Consider the following 24,128-nt stretch of genomic DNA (forward strand, 5'->3'; position numbering starts at 1 on the left):
CTAGGATTTGCCCAGTAACTTGGCTCCAAGCATGTCCTTAACCCATACCTGGGAGTTCTGTGCATTTTGCCTGGAGACTCTGGTAGAAGGGCCACCACTCCATATCACTATGGGGAAACTCAGGAGCGGCATGCCTCACTACCTGCCCAATTACCCTCCGACAATAGTGTGTGTGTGTGTGTCTTATGACAACAGTGGACACAATGTCAGCCTGACTGCCCTCTGCTGTTCTACAAGGGGGTGCTCAGGTAGCTGGAGCCAGAAAGTTCCCATGGATGCCTTCCTAAAATAACACCATTTGGATGAAGTCTAGCTTGAGTCACAAGCGCAATCTCATGTGTTGCCATGTTCGTCACTTTCCCCAAATGCTCCTTTATTGGGCTTTACATTATTGCTTACTACCAGATCCAGACCGCTGTCCTTTATAGTTGAAGGGTCCACTGATTCTGTCGTGAAGAAGCTATATTAAACATGTTTAGACTTGCTCCCCTTTGCTAAACTATTTGTTCCGGTATTCCAGCCTGAGCCACTCAAATCTACCTACAAATCGTATACGTACAGCTGATTTATTGCACCTCATCATACCTGTGTGCATTTCTACCCATAGGTACCTTCCTACAGGGCAGGCTGTTTCAGCACAGTCCATCCTCATGCTGAGATGAGGTTCCAATGGTGTTTTTCTCGCCTTAGGTTAGGGTATACCCAGATGTGGGTCCCTGGCTCCTGTACCGAGCAGCCATGCCACACTGATGAGGCCTATGAGAGACTGAAACGTATCTCTGTGGTTGCTGTATTCCTTGTGTATTCCTAACCTTACCTGGAAACTCTCGGTTCTTCTCCCGCCCCATCCTGGGATGAAGGGGCATATTTTCAAGGTCACGCAGTCTGGAGCTGACTCCTACCTATTGTTCCCTGTAGAGATCATATGCTTTTGTTCCCAGTATGTTATGGCTGATATCTGCTTGGATACAGGTGACTAATTAAGTCTACCTTTTTAATAATGACAAGTACAATTTTCCATTAACACCATTTACATGGGTTACTGGAACCATGTCCTGTGGTCCGATGGGACCAAGATAAACTTATTTGGTTCAGATGGTGTCAAGCGTGTGTGGTGGCAATCATGTAAGGAGTACAAAGACAAGTGTGTCCTGTTTACAGTCAAGCATGGAGGTGGGAGTGTCAAGGTCTGCCGGCACTGGGGAGCTACAGTTCATTGAGGGAACCATGAATTTACAACATATACTGTGACATACTGAAGCAGAGCATTATCCCCTTCCTTCAGAGACTGGGCCGCAGGGCAATATTCCAACGTAGCGACCCCAAAAACACCTCCAAGACGACCACTGCAAGCATGTCTCCAGACCTAAACCCTATTGAGCATCTGAAGGGCATCCTCAAATGGAAGTTGGGGGAGCGCAAGGTCTCTAACATCCACCAGCTCCGTGATGTCATCATGGAGGAGTGGAAGAGGACTCCAATGGCAACCTGTGAAGCTCTGGTGAACTCCATGCCCAAGAGGTTTAAGGCAGTGCTGGAAAATAATGGTGGCCACGCAAAATATTGACACTTTGGGCCCAACTTGGACATTTCCACTTAGGGGTGTACTCACTTTTGTTGCCAAGGTTTAGGCATTAATGGCTGTGTGTTGAGTTATTTTGAGGGGACAGCAAATTTACACTGTTATACAGGCTGTACACTCACTACTTTACATTGTAGCAGTGTCATTTCTTCATGTGTTGTCACATGAAAACATATCATAAAATATTTACAAAAGTGTGAGGGGTGTACTCACTTTTGCAAGATACTGTATATGATGGGGTAATAAAGGGTTGATCTTTGAGGGTCAGGCGATTTAGAAAGTTCCCAGGTATGTCATATACGCTTCCACAATCTTCTTGCATTTGCCCACAGACATGTCAGGTTACCAACAATCTTTTAACATGTTGTAGTTTAGCTGTTCACACCATTTCATTAATTTTCCAAAGCTGATCCCTACACTGGCGAGCCTTTCTATGTTCCTCACCCCGCATCCTAGTTTAAAATAAAGCCCTAACCATCTTTAGAAGGCCTTACTAACGTACAGCAGCCCATCCCTGCTGTAGAGACTGCGGACAAGCTTTCTATTCCACTTTTGTAACCATGCATTAACCCTTTCAGTCCTCAGGGTTGTCAGAACCAAAGGACCAAAATATTTTTTGTAATTTTTATGTTAAAGCATGATTCTTATGTTTGATGAACCCACACAAATGATACGTTATTTTGTTCAGGAGAAGTGGGGCCTTCTTTATAAATATTGGAAATATATAACACATAATAATTATTAGTGATAGTAGATAAAAAAATATATATATACCAAAATAGAAAAATAAATCATAATAAAGGGTTGATCTTTGAGGGTCAGGCGATTTAGAAAGTTCCCAGGTATGTCATATTTTTGCAATTTTTTTCTATACAGCTGAACAGTAACCCATGATTACAGTCATACCCCATATACATATGTTCCAGAGGGCCACATCCATGCTTTACATATCATATATTACATATTTTTAATACTATTGACTTAAGGGGTAGGGTAGTGATATATATATATATATATATATATATATATATATATATATATATATATATATATATATATATATATATATATATATATATATACCGTATTTGACCGAATATAGGCCACAGAGCTGCAGGGGACCTGGATCCTCCTCTCCGGCAGCCGGTGGACATCTGTGCGATGCGTGTAGACAACTTCCGCTGGGGGGATGGAGAGTGGCATTTCTAGGTGGCATAAAGCATATCTTGGGGGGGGGGCAGAGTGGCATATCTATAAGTAAGGTGCATTATGAATTAAGAGGCTATTGGTTTTCCAAATTTCTGTTTATATATAACATATGCTGCCTAACTGCATAATTGATACCAAAAATGTTAAAATACATGTATTCCTATTTATTAGATACACTACTGTTTTACCATTCCACTAATGTGTATTTTTTTATTTTAAAAATACCTTGTCTTTAAAATAGCACCAAACTTTAAGGTGGAAATGGTAGATGGCACTTTTTTGTTTGGGGGGAAAAATGTTTTTATTTTTTTTCCCACCGTTACCAGTGCGGTATGGCTCAAGTTCCCTTTAAGATTTCCCTTTCAGTTATTTCATTTATAGCTCATTTTTAGAAGGGGGGAACTATTTTCCTCCTGCTGATCACAAAACAGGGCTCCATAGCTCTGCACTGCTGATTACAATTGCAATCAGCCAGCTGTTGTGTGCAGAACAGTAAGTCGTCACTAGTCAGGTAAATGAGAGTTTGGCACGAAGAAAAAGAAAATAAAAACATTTTCTATATGTGCGAGAGAGACTGGAAGTCTTATATCTTAAGGAAGGTGGAGATGGTCATATATGTGGTCATCAGTAGGACTAGCCATCTCTGAGACTTTATACATGCACTCTGGTTACCGTGTCCGCATTTCTATGGAGAGTCACACCGCCACGTTGCGATGTAGGTGGTTCGGAACTAGATTTTTTAAAACCAGAGAAATGGCTTCTCTAGTGCTGCTGTTTTAGGAAGTTTTGGGTGCTTTCTACACATCGTGCCGTTTCCTGCTGGAGACTGCTGTTGCCCAAGTAAATTACTTCAGTCTGCTTAAAGGGACACTCCATCCATCATATGCACTTTAATGCATATCCATACACCTTTGCCCCTTTAACCATCTATCATGTACAATGCCAGTGTTTACGGGTTAACAAGGCATCTGCCAAGAACAAGAGCAAATGTAGTTTTCCTTTGGCCATATCCTGCTATAAATGCTATCTGGAACACTGGCCAGATGGCACAATAAAGTTAGTGGAACATGAAGAGCATCCAAGCAGGGCATCTTCTAAGGATGTCTGATGCCCTCCCTGTCCTGGCTGCCCTAAAATCTTAGAGGGGACCAGGCACTGGGGTCACACAGGGACACAACACAGAGCATCTTCAGAGTTATGATTTGAGGAATATGGATATCTTTCCATAGTAGAATCATAACATGAAGACGCTCTATGTGGGACCTTCAGAACATGGCAGGAGCGGTTTAAACAGGGCCTGAGAAGTAAGTATAGGTCACCTAGCTCGGGGTGTTCGGTACCTGTACGCTTGTAATAAAATGGGGGACATTTGCCGCCAGTTTTTATTTCCGTTGTAAAGTGCCCGGGCTCCACACTCCCCTCCCCACCTGACACCAAATGGGTATCTCTTAAAGACATAAATACCTTTCAGAAGGTTCCTTTTAGAATGGGAATCTGGCAATGAGATAAGTTGACTTTCCTGGAACATCAATCTTAAAAGGTGCTTAACATCTGGAGATTCTCAGATTTTTATTTTTTTTTGAAGCAGTGTAAGTTTCCTGTTTTTTTTATCCTTGTTTATTTTGTATTGTATTATGTTTTCTTATCCTCTTTTTTATTTCATTTTTGTATCAAGCACTGACCATTTTTGCTTAGGTTAAATATAACCAGTACTGCTCTTATGATCTAATTTTGGATTCATATTTTTCAGGGATAGCTGGAGTTATCACCTTACCATTTTTCTAAATTGGAAGTTTTACCTTTTTTGACTAAATTGGGGGTTTTATAGCGTTTGAGTAGCTCAGAGGGTAATTTAAGTCGCCTTAGGTATTTTTCAGAGCTCAAATAGAACTTAGCGATGGCAGCAAATAAAGTGTTGGGTTTGTGGTGTGAAGAAGTTTGGGGTTAAGGTGTAGCTTCTCTGGGCCCAACATGCTGGATTTACCCTTAACCCTTTCACACCTACGTCCCCCTTAACGTTCCTGTGAGAGCCGGCAAGCAGGTAGCGGGTCCTGCTATTGTGTTCAGTGGGTTTGTGACATCCCTCAGATAAACCAGTGCAGGAAACATGTTCAGCCTGCAGGAGATGTACTCACCTTCTGAAGATCTCCCTAAGGTGGGTCTAGCCATAGCAAAAGTGGCTAAAAAGACAGCTTGTCAGGTTGAGGGTGACATTACTTATTCTGACCTCATGGTTACGTCAAGTATTAATCAAGGTGCCTCAGTCTTTGAAGCATGTCATGGTTTTACCTGGGAGTTATCAAGTTTGGGAGGGAGCTAAACCAGACTTGAGAGATCCATAAGCTCATCAGAACCGAGGACTTAATAGAGCAGATTTTCGGACTCCCTGATGCCCCATTAGAGAAAGTCTGGACTAATGTGGCAGCAAATGAGCTATCGAATAGACACAGGAACATGCTATCTTTGGCCATTAAGGAAAGCCTCCCTCTAAGGACACATATGCATGCTAGGGGGCTGTGTAACTAGATGCACCACAGTGCCACATTTGCCCCCAAGCACCTTCTCAATGCCATCATAACCCCCACTCTGCCTGTATCATATTTTCCCTCTTGCCAGCTTGCCTGTATCTTCCTTGCCCCTTACGACATACTCGGGCACACATACTCAAACACTCCCTCTCACGCAAAAAAACATTTAATGTTATAAGCAGTAGATTCCACTTCACTACATGTACAAATTGCTAAAGCTTTTAAACTGAAAACTTCAAAGTTGAATGGTTTTGTGGCATATTAATTTTAAGCAAAGTAGCCACGTAGTGACTTGTCGCTCTAGTGGTAACGGAAACTTGCGTAGGTCCAGCTAGTTCCTTATTTATAGGGTCTATTCATTAAGGGGAGAGAATTGGCTAAGGAGCTAAAACCACAACTTTCCTGCCAACTCTACATTTGAATAAACCCCAACATGTATAAGCACCTTTTCGCAAGTTTTTTTTGTTTTGGAAAACAGCTAAATATTAAAGTATATATACTTTTATTCTGATACTAGTAATACACTTTGGTTAATAATCCCCTTTAAATTGCATTACACAAACTATTGTCCAAAGGCACAGATTGCTGTTGGGTTCTACATTGAAATCAGGGGGTAATAACACAAGCAGTAATGATCTACCAGGTTGTTGCCAAACCTCCAATACCAGGAGGCTACAGACATTACTTCTACAGAGGTTGCCGGGTCTAGTTGACCAGTACAAGCTGGCATAAGCTTCGACCCAATACACGGGTGGCTCTCCTACCTCGGCCCTGGGTCTGTCTTGGCCACACCAAAGGACCAGACCCTCTAAACTGGACCAAGTCCCTTTAATACACATAGATACTTAAAATAAAAAATTAGCCTTTGAGAACTGTTCCAAAACAGGAAAAAAAGAGAAATGAATCAAAGCAGCCAAACCAGAATCCGAAAAAACTGATTTATTAAAAATGAAAATATAATTGGGTTTACAATGAAGTTATAAACTACAGTAATTGTAATCTTTGTACAAAAGAGAAAAACTATTTAAAATGTTTGCAACATTATTAATTCAGCAATAAAACAAAATGAAAACATCACAAGATAAAAAGGTTTTAAAGGTGTAGATTTTAGTTATTGCCAGTGTTTTATATAAAAGGATGAGGCACTATTAAATGTTCCCAGAGATTGTAAAGGAGTAAATGGCTTGAGACATCCCCCCCATTCGCTCTCGCACTGTTTACACCTAATAAAATGCTGGAAGAGACAGATAACAGCGAGAATAACCAACGCCAATTCCTTCAGGCACATCTGACCAAGATCGTAGTTCTATATACCCAAAAGACTAACCGGCCGGAACGGCCATACTGAATCATACAAGCAATCCCAATGACAAGTGGAATTCTTAGTAAACAAAATACAAAGCAACTCATGTTTGCATCTATTTTAGCATAGTTTGACCTGTCAGCTAATTTATCCTCATGTCGCTTTCGTTTCCTGGCAGTATTCTCACTTGTAGATGGAGCAATATGTTTAAACAGCTGACTCCTAACCACCATTTATATCGCATCTGTGTAACGACACACTCAGACAACCGGTCAGGAGAAAACCGGACCTGGACTATACAAGCAAACGCTCAGCCAGCCTGAGATCCTTGGAAGTCACATGGAAGAACAAATCACAAACCAGCCAATGGTACTACGTGATCATAAAGAATAATCTAACAAAGTCGTGAGATGCTATTTACCAAATTAATATAATACATTCAGGACTACTCCATATGCTCAAAGTGCTAAAATATTCTCTTCTGGATGGACAAGTAATTTAGGAAATTCCCTTTAAGAACCAGAGTGTACACCGATCCTTACGCATGTCATATTCGTGATGCAGCTACTTAATACTATTTGTGTAATGTAATAAAATTAAATAAAAATGCTAAATGCAACTGCATAGATTTGGATTGGAATCTATTAGATCTTTGTATAACCAGCTTTTGCTTAAAGCAGATCTGCTATTATATACTGGTACAGCAGATAATATCGTGTTTATAAATAAGACATGTCTGACTATAACATGGACTAAATCTACCGTGTAGGTTTGGGTGTTTATGGAAATGACAAACCACGAGGGGCGCCACTTGATTCTGTTACGCTGCTATAGAAAGAAAAAAAGTTATCAAATAGTTCATATATTACCATAAATTTACAAAATAAAAAAAAATTGATTTGAAAGGGCCACTCAGTAACACCACAACGGATGTGTCCATCACAGGTCAATGTTACTGCATTCTAAGGACAAGTCAGCACTCCATCTGTCTTCCATGTTACTAAAGCCGCGTTATAACTCACACGCTGGGCTACGTGACTACTCTGCTATACTAGTCATTTTCCTAGATGTGTTGAGACCAAATGTGTCGCTCTAAAGCTGTTAAACTACAGCTCAAGACCCCAAGCTGACAAACATCAAGCTCCATTCACTTCACTCAGAGCCCAGGCAACGGCCCAAGGTGGCAAAAGCGGAGCACGAAGAGGTGCTATATTACTCCAAGGTTACAGTCTCACCTTCCAAACCTTGTATCTATTCCCTGCTATGTGTTATGTTATGCCGATATCAGCCTTTACAACGACAATATCAAGGAGATGGGACCTGCTAAAACAAATGGCAACTATGAGCTGTAGCTTTAATGCTATACATTTGGTTAGGAAATACCGGAAGTATAACAGATGTTCCTGCCAAGACATAAAACCATTATCATGGAAAACTTCAAAACGGTGGTCGCCCAATATACAGAATGCTGACTTCCTACCAACGCAATGTGGTTTTCTAACGCTTAACGATAACCTGCTGCCAGAGACACTAAAGCAGAGACTGTATAAACTTCACATTAGGAAGGGACAGTCGTGTCCATTTTTTTTTTGTTTTTTTTAAAGACATTGATTAGCGATTGTGTCGTTGATTCCCTGCCTACCTCTACTGAAACCCAGAAACATTACTCGTCCGCAGCATCACTGCAATGGAAGACAACGAAGCCGCAAATCACGTGTATGTTATCTTAACACTTATGGATTGGCTGCTGCTTTAATGACTTAAATATAAGTGCAATAGTCTATATAGTAATGCTTTCTGGTTTTGGTAAAGGTATACAAGACAAGTCAAAACCCCAAGTGTTCAAGAATATATGCTCCAATTTGCATCCAGAAAAATGCATTGCAATCTGTTTGAATTTTATATGAAGTTAAGTAAATTAAGTAAATTTAAGCCTTATGAATATAAGGGGTATTTATTGCTGCATCATTCCCTATAGGGAATGCAAAAAAAAAAAAAGCGTGCCGGTCTAAAGGGTTAACGCGGAAGGTCAGTTGCATAGCACGAAATGAGATCTCTGAAGGAAGGCAATCATTGAATATCATAAAAAGACGCGTTTTTTTTATGCCTCCATTAAGAGACAGTCTTGCATCTATAAAGGTAACCTATGGAAAACAAAATCTGTAGATCTAGTAGTTTGAAAGAAAAGGGGGGAAAAAAAAGACAAGACAAATTTGAGCCTCTGTAATGGAAGTGAAGAGCTGCAATTTATTTACAGGTATAACTATATAAATTTCACAGAAAAATCCAAAAATTTGATTAAAAGACAACTCGCCATTCCATGTGCTTTCATACTGATGTCTTTGCCGATCAACCAAGAAAAAAAAAACCTTTTTAAAGGAAAGCAAAATGCGAACAAAAATGTAACTGAAGTTAGACATTGAAATCTGCTATGGCGATTACAAGTGTGTAGCTTTCTAAAACAACTTATCTTTTAGACTTTTCCCTTCAACAATATGCTGGTGTGTTAATATTTTTAGTAAAAGGAAAAAAAATACATATAAAAATAAATCCACTGACCAAATAATGGGTTATAACCTGGCACATATACTCAGTAGGTATTCCCACAAACTAATTCCTCACTGTAGTTCATGTCTTACTGCGAAGGTATAAACTTATTTTGAGGGAATAAAGGACTAATATATGAACAAACACGATTTTTCTAAGGCTTGAAAGAAAAAGTTCAACCCTTTATGTCTCAAAAAAACGAGGATGTCTAAACGGTGAACACAGTATGATCTAGCGAAGCATCACATTCATTGCAAAAGCAAAAAAAAACCCCAATGATTTGACATCAGCAAGCAATAAACAGTCTATTCAGCATATCCTTAGTATAATAGTAACCCTCTAACCTCAGATACAAGAATACAGAATGCAAAAGTCCCTGGGGGTAGCAAAACTGTATAAAAATACATTTCATATCTTTGTTTAGGCTATGCTTGAATATATAAAAATATGTAGTGGGGAGGTAAACCCACCAAATGCAAATCTGAAAATAAAAAGATATATGCATATTTACAGGAGGAGTCTGCATAAAAAGGACCATTTCCACAGACCGATAAATAGCGTGGAAAAAAAAAAGGAGAGAGAAAAACAAAACATTAAGTTACACCCAACAAAAGCATACAATCCATCACTCATATAACCCCATGCCAAGGTTACTAAAATACAGACCTGGACGCTAACCCGGCCTCAATTCATTCTTACCGGTGTGTTGGAAACGCAAGTCTAGTAAGAGGCCTGCCTTGGAGGAGAAGAATCGCAAGGCAAGAATAGTCTTAAAACACGCAATACACGTTGAAACAGTGTTTTCCCACAAGCATGGAAGCAAGAATACAGACAGTGTTTTAAGTCTGCTACGCCCTGTAGTAGTAAATGCTTACCCGATGAAACCCATAATCACATCCTATTAAGACTTTAAAACGGCACACATGCCACTATGTTGGCAGTTTAAGGGTTAATAAGAAATGGAACCACTATTTTCACCCCAAGACATTGGGTTGCACCACATACAATTGCAATGCAACCTCTTCAGGCCCATCGACCCACCATTACAGGGTACGGCAGAAGCATTACTCAATACCACCGGCACCTTTAGAATCTGCTATGTCAGCACTAAAACATGTTTAATGTCACCAAAACTCCATCTATACACATTAATATCCCAATCACGTTAGTCCTATACATGAAATATACGCAAATTCGCAACTTATACAGGAGAATAGCTGGGTTTGCTGGTTAAAGTTGGGGGTAGGACATAAGGCTTCGTTAAACAGACGGCGTTAAGGAATAAGAAATAAATACATGTATTCAGAGACTATTAAATGATGAACAATGCATGAAAGTCACAGGCTAACAATTTAAGATTAAGGCTAGGTTGAATGACCAAAGTGTCTGTTGGTCGAAGCACTTTATATTATATTTATATATATATAGTTTTTGGCATTTTTTTTTCTTTAGAATGCTTTAATATCATATATATAGCATCTCGGTTAAAAGAAAAATGTATTTTATCAACAGAATTAGCAAGGCTTGATGGCTATGGGTGTACCTTAATTTTTTTCTGAAAATATAAAGGAAAAAATAGCTTTATTTATATATATTTATATATAAAAAAAATTGTGGAAACCTTTTCACTCCCTTTGCCTCAACAGCGACTTTGTTTAACAATAGTTACGGTTATACCGCTTGCAATCCACCACTAGGAGGACAATATTACCCAGTACACTGCTAAGAGGGCTTTGTAGCATTGTCCACACTGCCCCAGACTGCGTCGTAGTCTTTTAAATGGATCCTAGAAGCCCAGCGAGACCAATGGCAGAATAATCAATGATGAGGTTAGAGAAGAAATTGCAACAGTGCGGAAGAGAACTTCCTCAACAGATAAGGCAAATTGGCACACACACCCGCCTCCTGATGTGAGAGCAGTTTTATACTTTCCATTTCTCCTTTGGACCCACTGTTATTTTACTATATCCCTCTACTCCCTGGCCCAAACACATTTCCCACTTTAAATTACAGTCCTGCATCCGTGTTGGTTCTCAGAAGCCATTGCCGCTAATATTGATCGACTGCAGGTCTGCCACTTGCATGACATTGATGCCGCTGCTTGCCAGCCGTGCGATGCCCTCGGGTGATATCGCTTCCATCGCGACCATATTGGTGGTGATGAGGGTCTGCGGGGTTGGTGTGGAGGCAGTACTCCCATCAGAACCTGCCCCAGTGTCCATGGGTACAGTGGTCATAGCAACAGGACCACCCTGGCCTTTTTTATTCTGGTGTGTCTTTATATGCTTGGACAAATGGTCACTCCTCATGAAGCGCTTTGGGCACTCGGGGCACATAAACTTCTTCTCACCTAAAACCACAAAAAAAATCAAGAGAAACGGTTATTTTTTTCCGGTAAAAGTGAATTTCAATTCTACAGGGTTTTACCATTATTTTATTTTGCCCCCATTCTCGCGCAGCATACATCAGAAAGCTCTTGTGTTTATTGTGTTGTAAGCATTGATATAATGCAGAGTGAAAGTGACCCATTCTCTACATATTCCAAATAACCAATTCTCCCCTCAAAAAAAAAAAGCTTGTCTGTTAGAATTAGAACAGAAATACTAACGGTAAGCCAACTTTAAAGCGTGTACACCATTGTTACAGCAAATATGGTGGTAGCTGGTCGGATTATGATCAAGACATACTGATTTGTATAGCAGAGAGAAATATCTTAATGTTTTCTTAAAGATCTGCATGATTATTTCTCATTGTCCTCCCTAATGTAAAGTTGCTGTTTTTGTTGGTTCAAGTAGAAAATACAGGTAACTGTTTGGATAATGCTGGTCCTGGGATGCTGCTTAACTGTTTCCACGAGGTTCACGTTTAATTAAATATCGCCAGAACAATTACACCGAACAAGCCATTCATTTTAATTCATGTATTTAGTTATGCTAAACTTCGTTTCAAGCCTTATCCTCCTATAAATTTATGTTCAATAACAGATGCAAAGAAAAGCAGTCACGGCATTTCATGCCAACAATCCCAAATAGATTATTACATTGGAATCCTACCGTCCAATCAATCAAGAGGGAAAAATAAACAAAACCCCCAAAATTTACTGGGCTCTGCGCGCAGCGATTTAAAAGACTACGCATGAGCCTCTAACCTTAACTGTGTTGTCCGGCTGTAATTTTTACATTAAACGCATAAAAGCATAGGGAATAGCGTACACAGACAGGCTGTCTTACCCGTGTGAGTGCGCTTATGTCTCTGCAGCTCATCGCTCCTAGTAAAACGTTTCCCGCAGAACATCCATGTGCAGACAAAGGGGCGCTCTCCTGTGTGCCAGCGCAAGTGGGCGCGCAGGTGGGACGTTTTCCCGTACACTTTGCCACAACCCGCAATGTGGCAGATGTGCTGCTTCTTTTTTCCAGGGTCTCCTGAGCTCCTAACGGGAAGGAAATGGTACAACGTTCAGCTCACAACAAAACGGATACGGTAACTAAAAAAAGGCCATAGGAACAGTTATTTATTGTCATAGAAAATATAACCCTAAGACAGCAAACAAATGTTACGCATAGAAACATCGAACAGTGTTCTGTAAAGTAATATATAGTTTAGATTTGAGAAAATATGTTTAAAAGCATGTTTTATTGGGGTGGAAAAAGGGAAAATATCTGCAGATCTGGAGGCAGTCATGTGATATTTGGTGACATTGCAGTTCTTTAAGGCATTGCCAACATACTTACACCTTAAAAGTTTAATTCCCACAGTCTCATTCACACCAATACGTAAAGCCTGGAACACATTCAGCATAACCTGAATAATAATTGAATGCCTAATTCCATGCGAGTCTTTTCAATATTTAGCGCCTGTAATTGTTAAATAATAATCTTGCAGAGAAGGGATCACAGCAACGCGGTTCGCTTGGCAATACTTAAACAATTCCTTAACAGCGTTATATGGAGTTTTACATAATTAAGAGCGTGTCCTACAAACTTCTACCCCATGTTCACAACATTCTGGTAGAAGAATCATTTTGACTTTAATTATCCAAATTCAATAACAATCTATATGTACCAACGTGGCTGTTAAAGGATATTCTGACACCCAAAAAAAATATATATAAATAAATAAAAAAAAGACACATTTGGACAAAAAGGGAAATGTTATCTTGTATTCGGAGCTATAATTTCTTGAATTATTTTAAAGTCACTGACTAGAAAGAACACAATAAGAAAGAGTTGCACATCAGTGTATAATGCCGCAGGGCACTTTGTTACTCTGAGATTAGAAACATTCACGCTGACCACACTGCAAAAGTCTTGTCTCTGCCTAACAGGAAAACATTTATACATCCAGCACAATGACTTGACACAAAGGAAGGTAACATTTCGTAAAGGGTGGGTGAATGTGCTATCCTGAAGTACAGAATTGAGTGGAAACAACAAATCACGGCTTTATAATACATTTAAGACACAAAAAGGTGGCTCATAAGCTCAAGCGGGGCCTGAAAGTTACTTTGTTTCCATACCTTCCCTCGCTGTCTTTGCAGTACGGACAGGTACAGGCCTCCCTGCGCATCCGCCGCCCAGGCTGTGGCTGAGGATCTGGGCTGGTTTCCCCTTCTTCCATGGCAGAATTATCATCATGGAGTCCATCAGCATTTGTGTGGAGACTGAGATGGGTGCTGCCATCGCCTGGTAAAAAGAAAGAAAAGAAGAAAGGAAAAAAAGATAAAAGATAAGTTTCTAAAGTTACAAACACCGTGCAGGTCAGGAAATCTTACGACCTGAAAATCCTTATCAAAATATAAACAGGGAACATCAGGTGTTACGTTTCAAGAAAGAGCAGAAGCATAAAACAGATTCACCAACAGTGCACCAACACAGCGTTTGCCATCACCTCTCGGTGCAAAATCTGCATTACTACTGCGTCTCTTCTCCTCATACTGGCCTAAAATCGGCAGGTCCTTCCATGAAATGAGTCGCTTAACATAATTATACAATAAACTCCGTTCCCATTACTGGACGAACAATCCTGGGATTTCTACGGTGGGCTCGGTTAGCCTCGTCTCATCCATAGCTAATCAGACCCCTTCGTAAAGTTTTCTATGCATTATTGAAAGCCACCTCAGGTAACTTTGTGGAAGAAAAACATGGAGGATCCCCCTTGCATTGCTGAGAATCTCTTCATCGTGCTGTGCCTACAACTACGTTTATTATATGAACCCCAAAGCTCCCGTCACACAATGGGCATTCACGGCACACATGGAATAGTATCTTATCAGCCACCGCCAGCTAGTTATCCACGTGAATCACGCATACTGCTCTGTTTTGCAATGCATTGCAAGATATTGCCACTGACAAATAGAAGTGAAAGATAATACACATCTCATACTCAGTAGGGATTAAGAGAAAATACATTCCAACATGAATAATGAAAGATTTAAGACGCAGGTATCTCAGAGTCTGATAATCAGAGGCACACACGGACCGCAGCCCTCTGTATAAAGTATAAAGAGACTATTAAGCTCTGGGCTATTCAGAAAAGTATATAGTGCATCAATGCAGAGCGGTTTTGGAACAGGTAATATTTTTTGGAGCTTGGAAGTGATCCGGCCATTAAGAAGCAATGACTACACAAGTCCTGGAATTTGTTCTATTTTTAATTGGCATCATCATGACCACATAGGAGTCACCAAAGAACCTACACATGCCGGCCGTCACTAGTCACACCGACGATATCCCAACGGGTTTGACAAGGCTGGCCATCAGGATAAACATAGCATTTATTCACTGATCAAACAGGAAGCCACACAGATTACTTCATACAATCAACCTTCGCCCAACACGTTTCCTCCATCTTGGGGCTTAATCATATTATGCATTGCAAGGGCTACATCGTGTTTGACAAGAAGTGCTCAGTGGGTTTTTATGGCCGCATTCACCAAGGGAGCGTATACATTTAGAAAACATTGAGGACCCTAAATGTTTCTTAAACGTAGAGATTTACATGTAACCTGATGAAGAAAGATCATGTACCGTTAATCTGTTAAAATGATCGCAAAATATCACGCAGACACCACACAGACGTCATTTGAGATGTACGACTTCTGTCACGTTATGTTCAGAAGGCCCGCTCCCTTTTAGTAAGCATTGCCGTACCGTGTACTGGGGTAAGCAACAAAGATGATGTTCGTTTGGTGTACGGAACCAGTAAAACCAGTGCTGCTAGGGGACCAGACTCAAAAATCAACCAGAGCAAGCGGCAAAAGAGACGGAGAGTAAAACGAGGCTATACGTTCTTCCAGCGGCCATTACGCAATCACGAAACCATAAACAGCAAGCAGCAAATTGGATCTGTACGCCGGTTACATCAGCTCCGCCGGACAAATTCAACCATTTCAAACAGAGATAACCGCTACTAAACTGTTTTAATCTAGAAATGCCCTCGATTTTCTTACTGGGTCCCTAACCTCTACTTCTGCCTCAATATATCATAATCCACAGGCCTATTCTATGGCAGCGATTAATAAATAGGTCCCAAGCCCGTGAAGCTCAAAAGTTACCTCATTATATTCTGATAAGCACATTAATAGTATTTGACGGCAGCCAGCTGCATCTCCAGAACAGAAAGCGGACAGGATTTGACTATGAAGGAACCTTTCACACACTGTTAGTTCTTCAATTGTCAACTTTTTGAAGATCTGACTATTTCATTCTGGACCGTGCGTTGGCCAACATTCACCGTGTCACGTGCCCTTAGGAGTAGACTCAGTTTGTCCAAAAACCCATTCCATAGCACGTATTCACAAATACTAACGCATCTCTTAAACTTAGGGGTAACTAGTGCGGAGCTCGAAAAACTCAGGGCGATGGGCAGTGGTGTGGCTGGTCTGCATGAGGTGAGAGCAGGAGGGAGAAGTGTATGTGAGCATGCATGTGTATAGTGCTGAAGTCAGGCCGAGTGTGAGTGTGCGTATGGCTGTAGTGTCAGTGTGCATGTGTAAATGTACAGTGCCAGAGACGGTATGTCTACTGTATCGTAATGCCATATTCAGTATGTGTGTGTATTTTTATATATGTATAGTAGCGTGTGTGTGTGTGTGTGTGTGTGTATATATATATATATATATATATGCAGTGGTAGTGTGTATGTTGTTAAGTATGGCATTAGCATGAGTGTGTATGTCAGCACATAGTGTTAGAGTGTGTGTATTAGTGTATGGTGTTAGCATGTGTATACATAAGCACAGAATGTTAGCGTGTCTGTTGCTGTATGGTATTAGAACATGTAAATGTATGTTGGTGCATGGCAAGGCTTGACAAGCCCTCTGCGCTTGGAAATGAAAACCATACGCGAGGAGCCCCGCTCTAGTGCTGGAGCTGTGCCGGGCAAAGTTGGAAATTCACCTCTCTGGTTACTGCTTTAAATGTTTTATATTGAGCTAATGTGGCCCTTGGTGAATACCAATGCGCACCGTGGATATAAGGATACCCAGCCACACTAGAAGGCGTGCATCCAAAGATGTGTTCCTTTTAAGAAGGCAGCAGGAGCACATAGCGGAGCTCATGACTTTTGTTATTGTCAGTATTGCACCTGTATTGCCAAGTAGGTTTTTGTTGCTTGAAACTAGATGTATCATATGTGAAACCTCAAATCAGGAAGCAGATATAAGGCAGTAATACATGATTCCAGCCAACTGCTTTGGCATATCATGGGTTACTGTAGAAGTCAACATCCGGTGGCGTAAGGAGGCATGAGATAAGACGCTTGTGTACTGTACGAAAGTATATATAATCATACACACATGTGCCAAGGGCTCCAACACAAGACCTCCATCCTCTTAACACGTTCATCACCAGTAACAGAACAAAATCTACTAAGTAAACCGAATCCTTATATTGAAGAATATATATTTAGAGAAGGCCTGGCAGATAATCTACCTATGACCTCGGTCATTACGTGGCAATATATGTTCTTTGCTATTCCATGTACTAGGTTCCACAGAAAAGGCTGACTAGATTTTAGTGACCCCCTCCCCTGTAAGATGCCCCCTGGTTTCAATTCAAATACTTCATTAAAAGTGGCAGAAACTAGAGAGCTTCTGAATTATTTTTTACTATCTGCCTATAAGAATACTGACTCTACAGCTCAGCTTTAATAGTAACTGAAAAAGAGTTTAAATTCTCAATTACGTAAGAACGTGAAAGGAAGATTTAAAATTAATGCAAATACATAGGCTACGTTCTACATTTAAAGGGCACATTTTAACACTTATTGAAATAAAAAATGCATGTTTAACACAGCTACATACCAGATGCATTGGTGATGGTTAGAGGAACTCCTTGAAGCTGGTGCACTTGAATGCCAGATGCTCCCAGGGCTCCCAAGTTAATTGTCTGGAGGCCGGGCATGGAAGAGAGTTGAGCGGCATTGACTGTTACTGTGCCAGCAGGCATGGTGGTGAGGGTTTGGGTGCTGCCAGTTTGCCCCAATGACACCCCTTGCATAGGCGCAAGAGTGATTGTCTGAGTTTGGGGATTTTGGACCTGAAGGTTCTGTAGCTGGATTGTTTGCCATGTTACTTGCCCATTGGGTCCAACAGTGGGTGTACGTATAATGATTGGTCCAGTGTTGGGCATAGTCTGAATCTGAAGATTCTGTAGGGCATCTTGCGAGATCGCCTGTGTACTGAAGGTCTGTCCAGACAATTGAGCTGCCTGCAGAGTCTGGATGGTCTGACCACCTTGTAGTATCTGTGGCTGAATGAGGATTTGCTGCTGCTGCTGCTGTTGTTGTTGGTGGTCCCCTTCTTTCTGCTGACCTTGCTGCATTGTGCCACTACCTTGCTGTGGGTCACCGAGCAAGCTCAGCTGGCCACTTGACCTCTGAGAAGACTGTATCTGAACATTGGTCCCAGGTGTGTTGCTCCCACTACTGCAATGCATGAGCCCCATATTACTAGCGGTGGTGTTGGTGGAGAAACTATTTGCATTGGTAAAAAAGGTATTGGCCTGAGAAGTGACCAGCTGACCAGATGAGCTCATGGCCACAGAAGTAACTGGCTGAGAGCCATTCTCCTGAGAACCCCCACTTATAGTCATGGATTGTGATGTTGGTGCCAGGGATGATGCATTCACTGGAAGCAGGGTAATATTACCATTAAGAGCAAGAGGGACATTGGTTAAGTATTGTGTCTGCCCTGAGAGGACGTTATTGGCTAGCCCCATGCCTTGAATTGGGACAGCTTGCTGCAGTAAGTTAGGCATCGCTGCAAGTATGTTCCCCGCTCCGGTGCGGTTAGTGGTGATGATTTGCTGGTTAGTAGCTGGGATAATCTGCAACTGGCCAGAAGCATCCTGCTGAACATTGACCTGAGCAGGAGCAGTAGTAAACTGGAGCTGCTGTCCATCCACTGTTTGGAACTGTGGTATTACTTGGTACTGAATATTAGGCATCACACCCTGAAGGCTGGCCAACACCTGTTGATTTTGCACATTTGGGGAAGCCGCGACCACAAACTGCCCGGGAGCTATCGGACGGTTCTTGGATGAAGCATCCCCTCCAGTCTGGTCCTTGGATGGAGCAGATATAATCTGCCAGCCATTTGCCGTCTGTTGGAGTTGTGCGGTACTTAGATCCAGCTCCGCTGTGCCCTGCTGCTGTCCTCCTCCTCCGCCATTCTCAGGAGGCTCAATTCTACTACATGTGGCCGCCAATAAGGCCAAAGGGGAGGGCTGAGAGTCCTACAAGATAGAATGTATTTTAACTTTAAAAAAATATACAATCATGGGATCTATAAAAGTAACTATAACATTAACAAAGGTCATTAGTATGAGCATAGTTACCAAATAAAAAAACAGGTATGGTTATAAAAAACAAAAACAAAACAAAAAAAAAAAACCAGCAGCTCAAAATTCAGTATTGCTAAAGGAAATTGGAATTTACATCCATGTGGATCGCTGGACAAAGAGGCAGAATGAAAACAGGAAGAAAATATACTTCTAAAGGCAGGTATGAAAATGATTGTGGTATAAGTCAGGGCAAGTTTGTGGCTCAATGAAGATTGGCTCTTGAATGCTGAAAATGGAGTTCCTAAAGTTTACCATATATACACACACACACACACACACACACACATATATATATACACACACACACACACACTGCCTGTTAAATAAAGGCTTATTTGGAGTGTAATCTCCATTTCCAGCCTTGTATGTGTACGTTGTATATGTGTGTATATAATAATATATATATATATATATATATATATACACATATACATACACACACAGTGCATAGTAATGTAGGGCAAATAAAATATTTGTAAAAGCAAGGAAGAACCCAATAGAAGGCAACATATAAGTGCAAATAAAGCCCTGGATAGAAGATGTAACTTCTGTTTGTAGGTATATCGATTTTCAGATCAAGCCGTATTCACCGCCCGGAAAGAATACTTTATCGCAGTGACGTTTATAAGTGGGTTTCACAAAAGCAAACTTTTATAACGTGGTGACATTATAAAGCGGCATGATGCGCGGCAGCTTTTCTCACCAGATGGTGTAAGCGGCATTTTGCCCACATGTGTTAACCCTTCGCACGCCAATAAGGCTGTGACAGAATAAACACATCCCAGACAATAGCAAAAGAAACACCCCTAAAGGTGCCAGCATGTAAACAAACCAGCATGTCAAGGGAGTCAGTCACAGAACAGGAGGGACGAGGAGGATGGGTTTTGTGGTTCCTGCCCCAAGTGGGCAGTCAGCAGATGGGTGGGCTGGCAAGCAAAGGGTGGGAGAAAAGCTGCAGGCCACAGGAAGGACAACTCCCCCCTCCACCCTCCTGCTATAACGCGCAGTCTGTGTGAATGAGGGGGTGGGTAGATAGGCAGGATCGGGAGTCCGGCTGTGTGTGTGCGGGGTGGGTAGGTGGGTGATCATACCTGCCCCTTCTGCACGTATCCTCCTCCTGACCCGGACCGGTTCTCGGACTTCACGGCCGACATATCCTCGCTTGTGGGCTCCTGGTCTGCTAAAGGCAATGGGAATGAAGCCAGAGAGAGAGCGGGGGAAGGGAGTGGTTAGAAGCGCCTCGTACACCATGTCAATAACTAAGTGCAAGAACGGGGAGAACGGCTACAACATGGCGGGGCAGCCAGCCAACTTCCGGGAGCAGGGCACAGGAGGCCTCCTAGTGATTGCCTGTTTACACATCGCTGCGCGCCGGGGCGAGACACAGAAAATGGAGGAAGACGCAGCGAGCGGACATCTTAAGCCCACACGCGAGCTTAGTTACCCACGGAGGCTAATCAGTTACACGTTACAGGGGTCATTGAAAGGTTCAATCTCTAAGGGAGGGGGCAATTGTACGTTACTACCCCACCCACCGAGGGGGCAGAAAACTAGGGCGGCAGAGGAGGAGAGACAAGAGGGAGGGGGGTTTGCCGCCACCTCCCCGAAATGCGGGGAAATAAAAAAGGGGCAAGGAATATAAATTAAATAAAACGAGAGGGGTCAGTAGGGGTAGAACCCGCTCGAGGTGCTGCTCGGAGCCTTCCCTATATTATGGCGCGCATCGAGTTAAGTTTCACAGATTAGTTCCGTGGTGTCACTGCCCCTCTGCCCCTGATGTCCGGGTAATTAGGAAGCGTTCACTTCACCTTTTCCACCCCGTTACCTCCCACTGTCCAGCTATAGGACCCCGTTTCTTACCGCTCATCCTGTCTAAACGGGGCCCCGAGCGCTTCACACAAACCTCGGCTGACGATAGCAACCTAACCTGCCGCGCGGCGGAGACGAAGGGTAGGCGGGGCCACAGGCGGAGATCGACAGCTTGTCTAGCCACTCCCGCTGAGGGGCGGCTCCGCCCGCCCAATGGGGTGGCGCGGAAGGCGGTGTAAAACTGGTGATGGACTGGAACAGTAGACCAATAAAGATTAGAACTACCCCGCCCCGCCACGGAGGTGGAATGTGGGGGAGGGGAGAGAAGGAATGCAAGGAGGGAGGGGAAGACGTGGGAGTCTCCCTTACGCAAAGCGCTTTGGTTCCGCCCCCAGGCCAGATTGACGTGTTCAAACACCCGTGACACGCAAAAGAAAAGCCAACGAAGGCTGGCAGGCTGGCGAATGAGAGCGCAGCGTTACACAGCAGGTTAGGCGAACAGTCAGTAGTATAGTTTGGTTGACCGTTTAAGGTTTTAGGCGCCATTTCGCCAATTCGCAGTTACTCAAGTTAACTTTCACATTCTTCTCCCCGCATACTTGCTGTCAGAGACATTTCCCCGCATTTTTATTTCTGTTAGAAGAAAAACTCACAACAGTTAATTCTAAAATGGTTCATTATTTTGGAGTAAAACCACCCTAAACATTACCAAAGTATTGACATACTGCAAACTGAGGCCAAAAACCACCCTGATCTGAATCTCTGGTAATCGGGTTGGTAACCAATGGCGACAAAGTGGCCATTGCAGTGTTTGTTATTTCGCAATGCTTCCTATTTTAAGTTAAACGTGTGTTTTTTGTTATACAGAGCAGAACACTCAGGGTTTTTACGCCAGTCTCGGGGTGAATGGACAAAGTCTCTCAGGTTTATATGCTGTCCTTGCCCCATTGTCGCTGCATTACCAAGGGCTGACCCAGTGAGCTATCGCTGCAAGGAGAACCAGTGCGGCCATGTATGTGTGTGTGCGTGCGCGTACGTATGTGTGTGTGTGTACATATGTATGTGTACATACGTATACACACCTTATGGGTTAAATGAGTGATGCATGCATATGATTGTATGAATATGTGCTTCATTTTATGAATAATCAGTTAACCCTTGTATGTGCAGCTTGATTAGTGTAATTTCAGTATTCTGTATTCGCTTATTCATCTATGTGACATCTGATTAGAATCTGAAAACAAAGACCGACCCCAACAAAACAAAGTCAAGAGCTCCTTCTTATTTTTGTTTTAATTTTGTTGGTTCTCTCATTCTCTCTTTGAATATCGCCTTACTTTCTCAGCCAGCCACTTCCATGACCCTGTCTCCTTGTCGCACACTGTCTTTTGCATCTTCTTGTTCTATCTTCATGCTTTATCCGCTGCTACTTGTGTCTTCTTTCTTCGTCTGATTCTCCGGAGACATGGCCTCCTGTTGAACTTAAACATGAAGAGAGGCCAGAATAAGTGCAGAAACGCTTCTCTCAACTAATCAGTCTTCATTATTCTGGCCTCCTGGTGAACTAGATTGGAGGAATAGGGGAGAGGGTGTGCCCGGAGGCTCTGTGCTTTTGCAAAAGTTTACAGGGAGACCGTGTCCACAGAGAAGTGGATGAAGAAAGATGACACAAGGAGCAGATGATGAAGAAAGAAGATAGAAGCACAAGAAAATCGGTCGGCGGAGGAGGTACATTACATTACCTACCTCTTGGTAAACATAGGATTATATATATAAATATATATATATATACCGTATTTGCCCGAATGTAGGCCGCACTTTTTTCCCCCACTTTAAGTCTTTAAAGTGGGGGTGCGGCCTATATTCGGGGTCTAGCGCAGGAATGCACAATTTGTTTCACCCGACGCCCAGGACATGCAGTTCCGGGCAGGCAGCAGGGTTAGGATACAGATCCCCCGCAGCGCTGCAGGGGACCTGCATCCTACTCTCCGATACGCTGAGACAGCCTCCCCTGCCAGCACTTTCCACGGGGGGGGGGAGCCGGCACGGGAGTTTGTCTAAGTGCATCGTGCAGGCGTTCACCGACTGAGGCGATGCGTGTAAACAACCTCCGCTGCCGGCACGTCTGATCTATGTGCTTTAACAATCTTCTTTGCTGGGACTCTCTCCCATTAGAAACTCAGTAAAGAGTATTAGGCCAGTGCCATACACACTACTCATTCCTCCTTTTTAGTTTCTTCCTTTACTTTTAAGTGCATTGTAGAAAATTTTAGATTTATCTAGTCATACGTTCATTTATCAGTGGATTCAGTGGATTTGATTCCGACACCATTAAGACCGGGAGTGTTTTTTTTTTTGCGTTTTGCTTATTCTGTTAGAAGGTATGGAATATGAACAAAGGTGATCCAAAACCATAGTGAGCAAACGGAGCCCTAGAATGAACTGCAATTAAATATAATTGCAAAGAAAGCTCTACTCCCACCTGTTGAAAAAGCATCCATAGCTTAGTCACATTTTATATAATGAGCCCAGGGCTTCTGCAGTTACTCACCTATGTACAGAGCCTCTACGTAAAGGAGTCACCCTGGTTTCTTCGATTGTCTTGTTTTCTCTTAATGATCTCTGCAGTTATGAAGTAATCACGCATTCAGACATTTAAAGTATCAATGTAAACAAAGCGATATGAAAATGCATCAGTCACGAGTTACAGTCCTTGGCATTGAAGGATCGGTGTTATGGCCCACTCCTGGAACAACTTTATCATATGTTTGCTTCTCACAGCATTATGGAAAGGTTCAGGAGACACTATAGGGTCAAAAGGGAATTACCTAACTGCAGCAAACACCCCTCAACATCTTTGAAAGTATGTCAGAATGTCTGTATACACTGCAACTGATAGGAACCATGAAGTTTCTGAAGGGTGTCAACAGTATTTAACCCCTGAATCCATTACAACGTTCCCCGCCATCTTGATTTTTGGGCTACTCCCAAGCATCACATTAAGATTAGTTTAACTACATACTTTGTTTTCTGTTTTAAAACTGTTATAGTTTGTAAATGATACCGTTTGTTATTTATCAGAAATCATTGTAATCTGTATGTGTATGTAATCTGTTATTTTAGCTCAATCTGCTAGACCAGTATCCAATTTGGCTGGTGCAGAGAGCCGGATTTTGTTGGACCAGCAAGCTGGGGGACCAGACCCACGAATATTAGCATAAACATAGACACAGAAATACTAATGCACCCTCACATAAAAACATCATCACTCAAAACTTACACATTACATCGCCTCTATCATCACACCT

The 24,128-nt window shown here is 42.1% G+C and overlaps 1 protein-coding gene across 2 annotated transcripts; it reads right to left on the reverse strand.

Annotated features, from left to right (window-relative positions):
• Positions 1-10,254: 10,254 nt before the first annotated feature.
• Positions 10,255-20,965, reverse strand: SP1 (Sp1 transcription factor). Of its 2 annotated transcripts, none has more exons than XM_053456190.1 (6): positions 20,872-20,965; positions 20,103-20,188; positions 17,472-18,903; positions 13,686-13,851; positions 12,400-12,599; positions 10,255-11,519 (listed from the first exon to the last, which is right to left on the reverse strand). In XM_053456190.1, the coding sequence occupies exons 1-6, from the start codon at positions 20,876-20,878 to the stop codon at positions 11,203-11,205; spliced, it is 2,208 nt and encodes a 735-aa protein (XP_053312165.1). In that variant the 5' UTR covers positions 20,879-20,965; the 3' UTR covers positions 10,255-11,202. The 2 variants fall into 2 exon arrangements, with proteins under 2 accessions (XP_053312165.1, XP_053312164.1); XM_053456189.1 differs by having other exon boundaries at positions 20,103-20,191; positions 20,872-20,913.
• Positions 20,966-24,128: the final 3,163 nt, after the last annotated feature.

Source organism: Spea bombifrons, chromosome 2 (assembly GCF_027358695.1).
Source record: "Spea bombifrons isolate aSpeBom1 chromosome 2, aSpeBom1.2.pri, whole genome shotgun sequence".
In the NCBI taxonomy this organism is placed as follows: Eukaryota; Metazoa; Chordata; class Amphibia; order Anura; family Pelobatidae; genus Spea; species Spea bombifrons.

Coding starts and splice junctions, on each gene's coding strand:
- SP1 (XM_053456189.1), bottom strand. Junction 18,904..20,102: donor GATACGTGCAGAAGGGGCAG/GTATGATCACCC, acceptor TCTATCTTGTAG/GACTCTCAGCCCTCCCCTTT. Junction 12,600..13,685: donor TGCAAAGACAGCGAGGGAAG/GTATGGAAACAA, acceptor CCTTCCCGTTAG/GAGCTCAGGAGACCCTGGAA.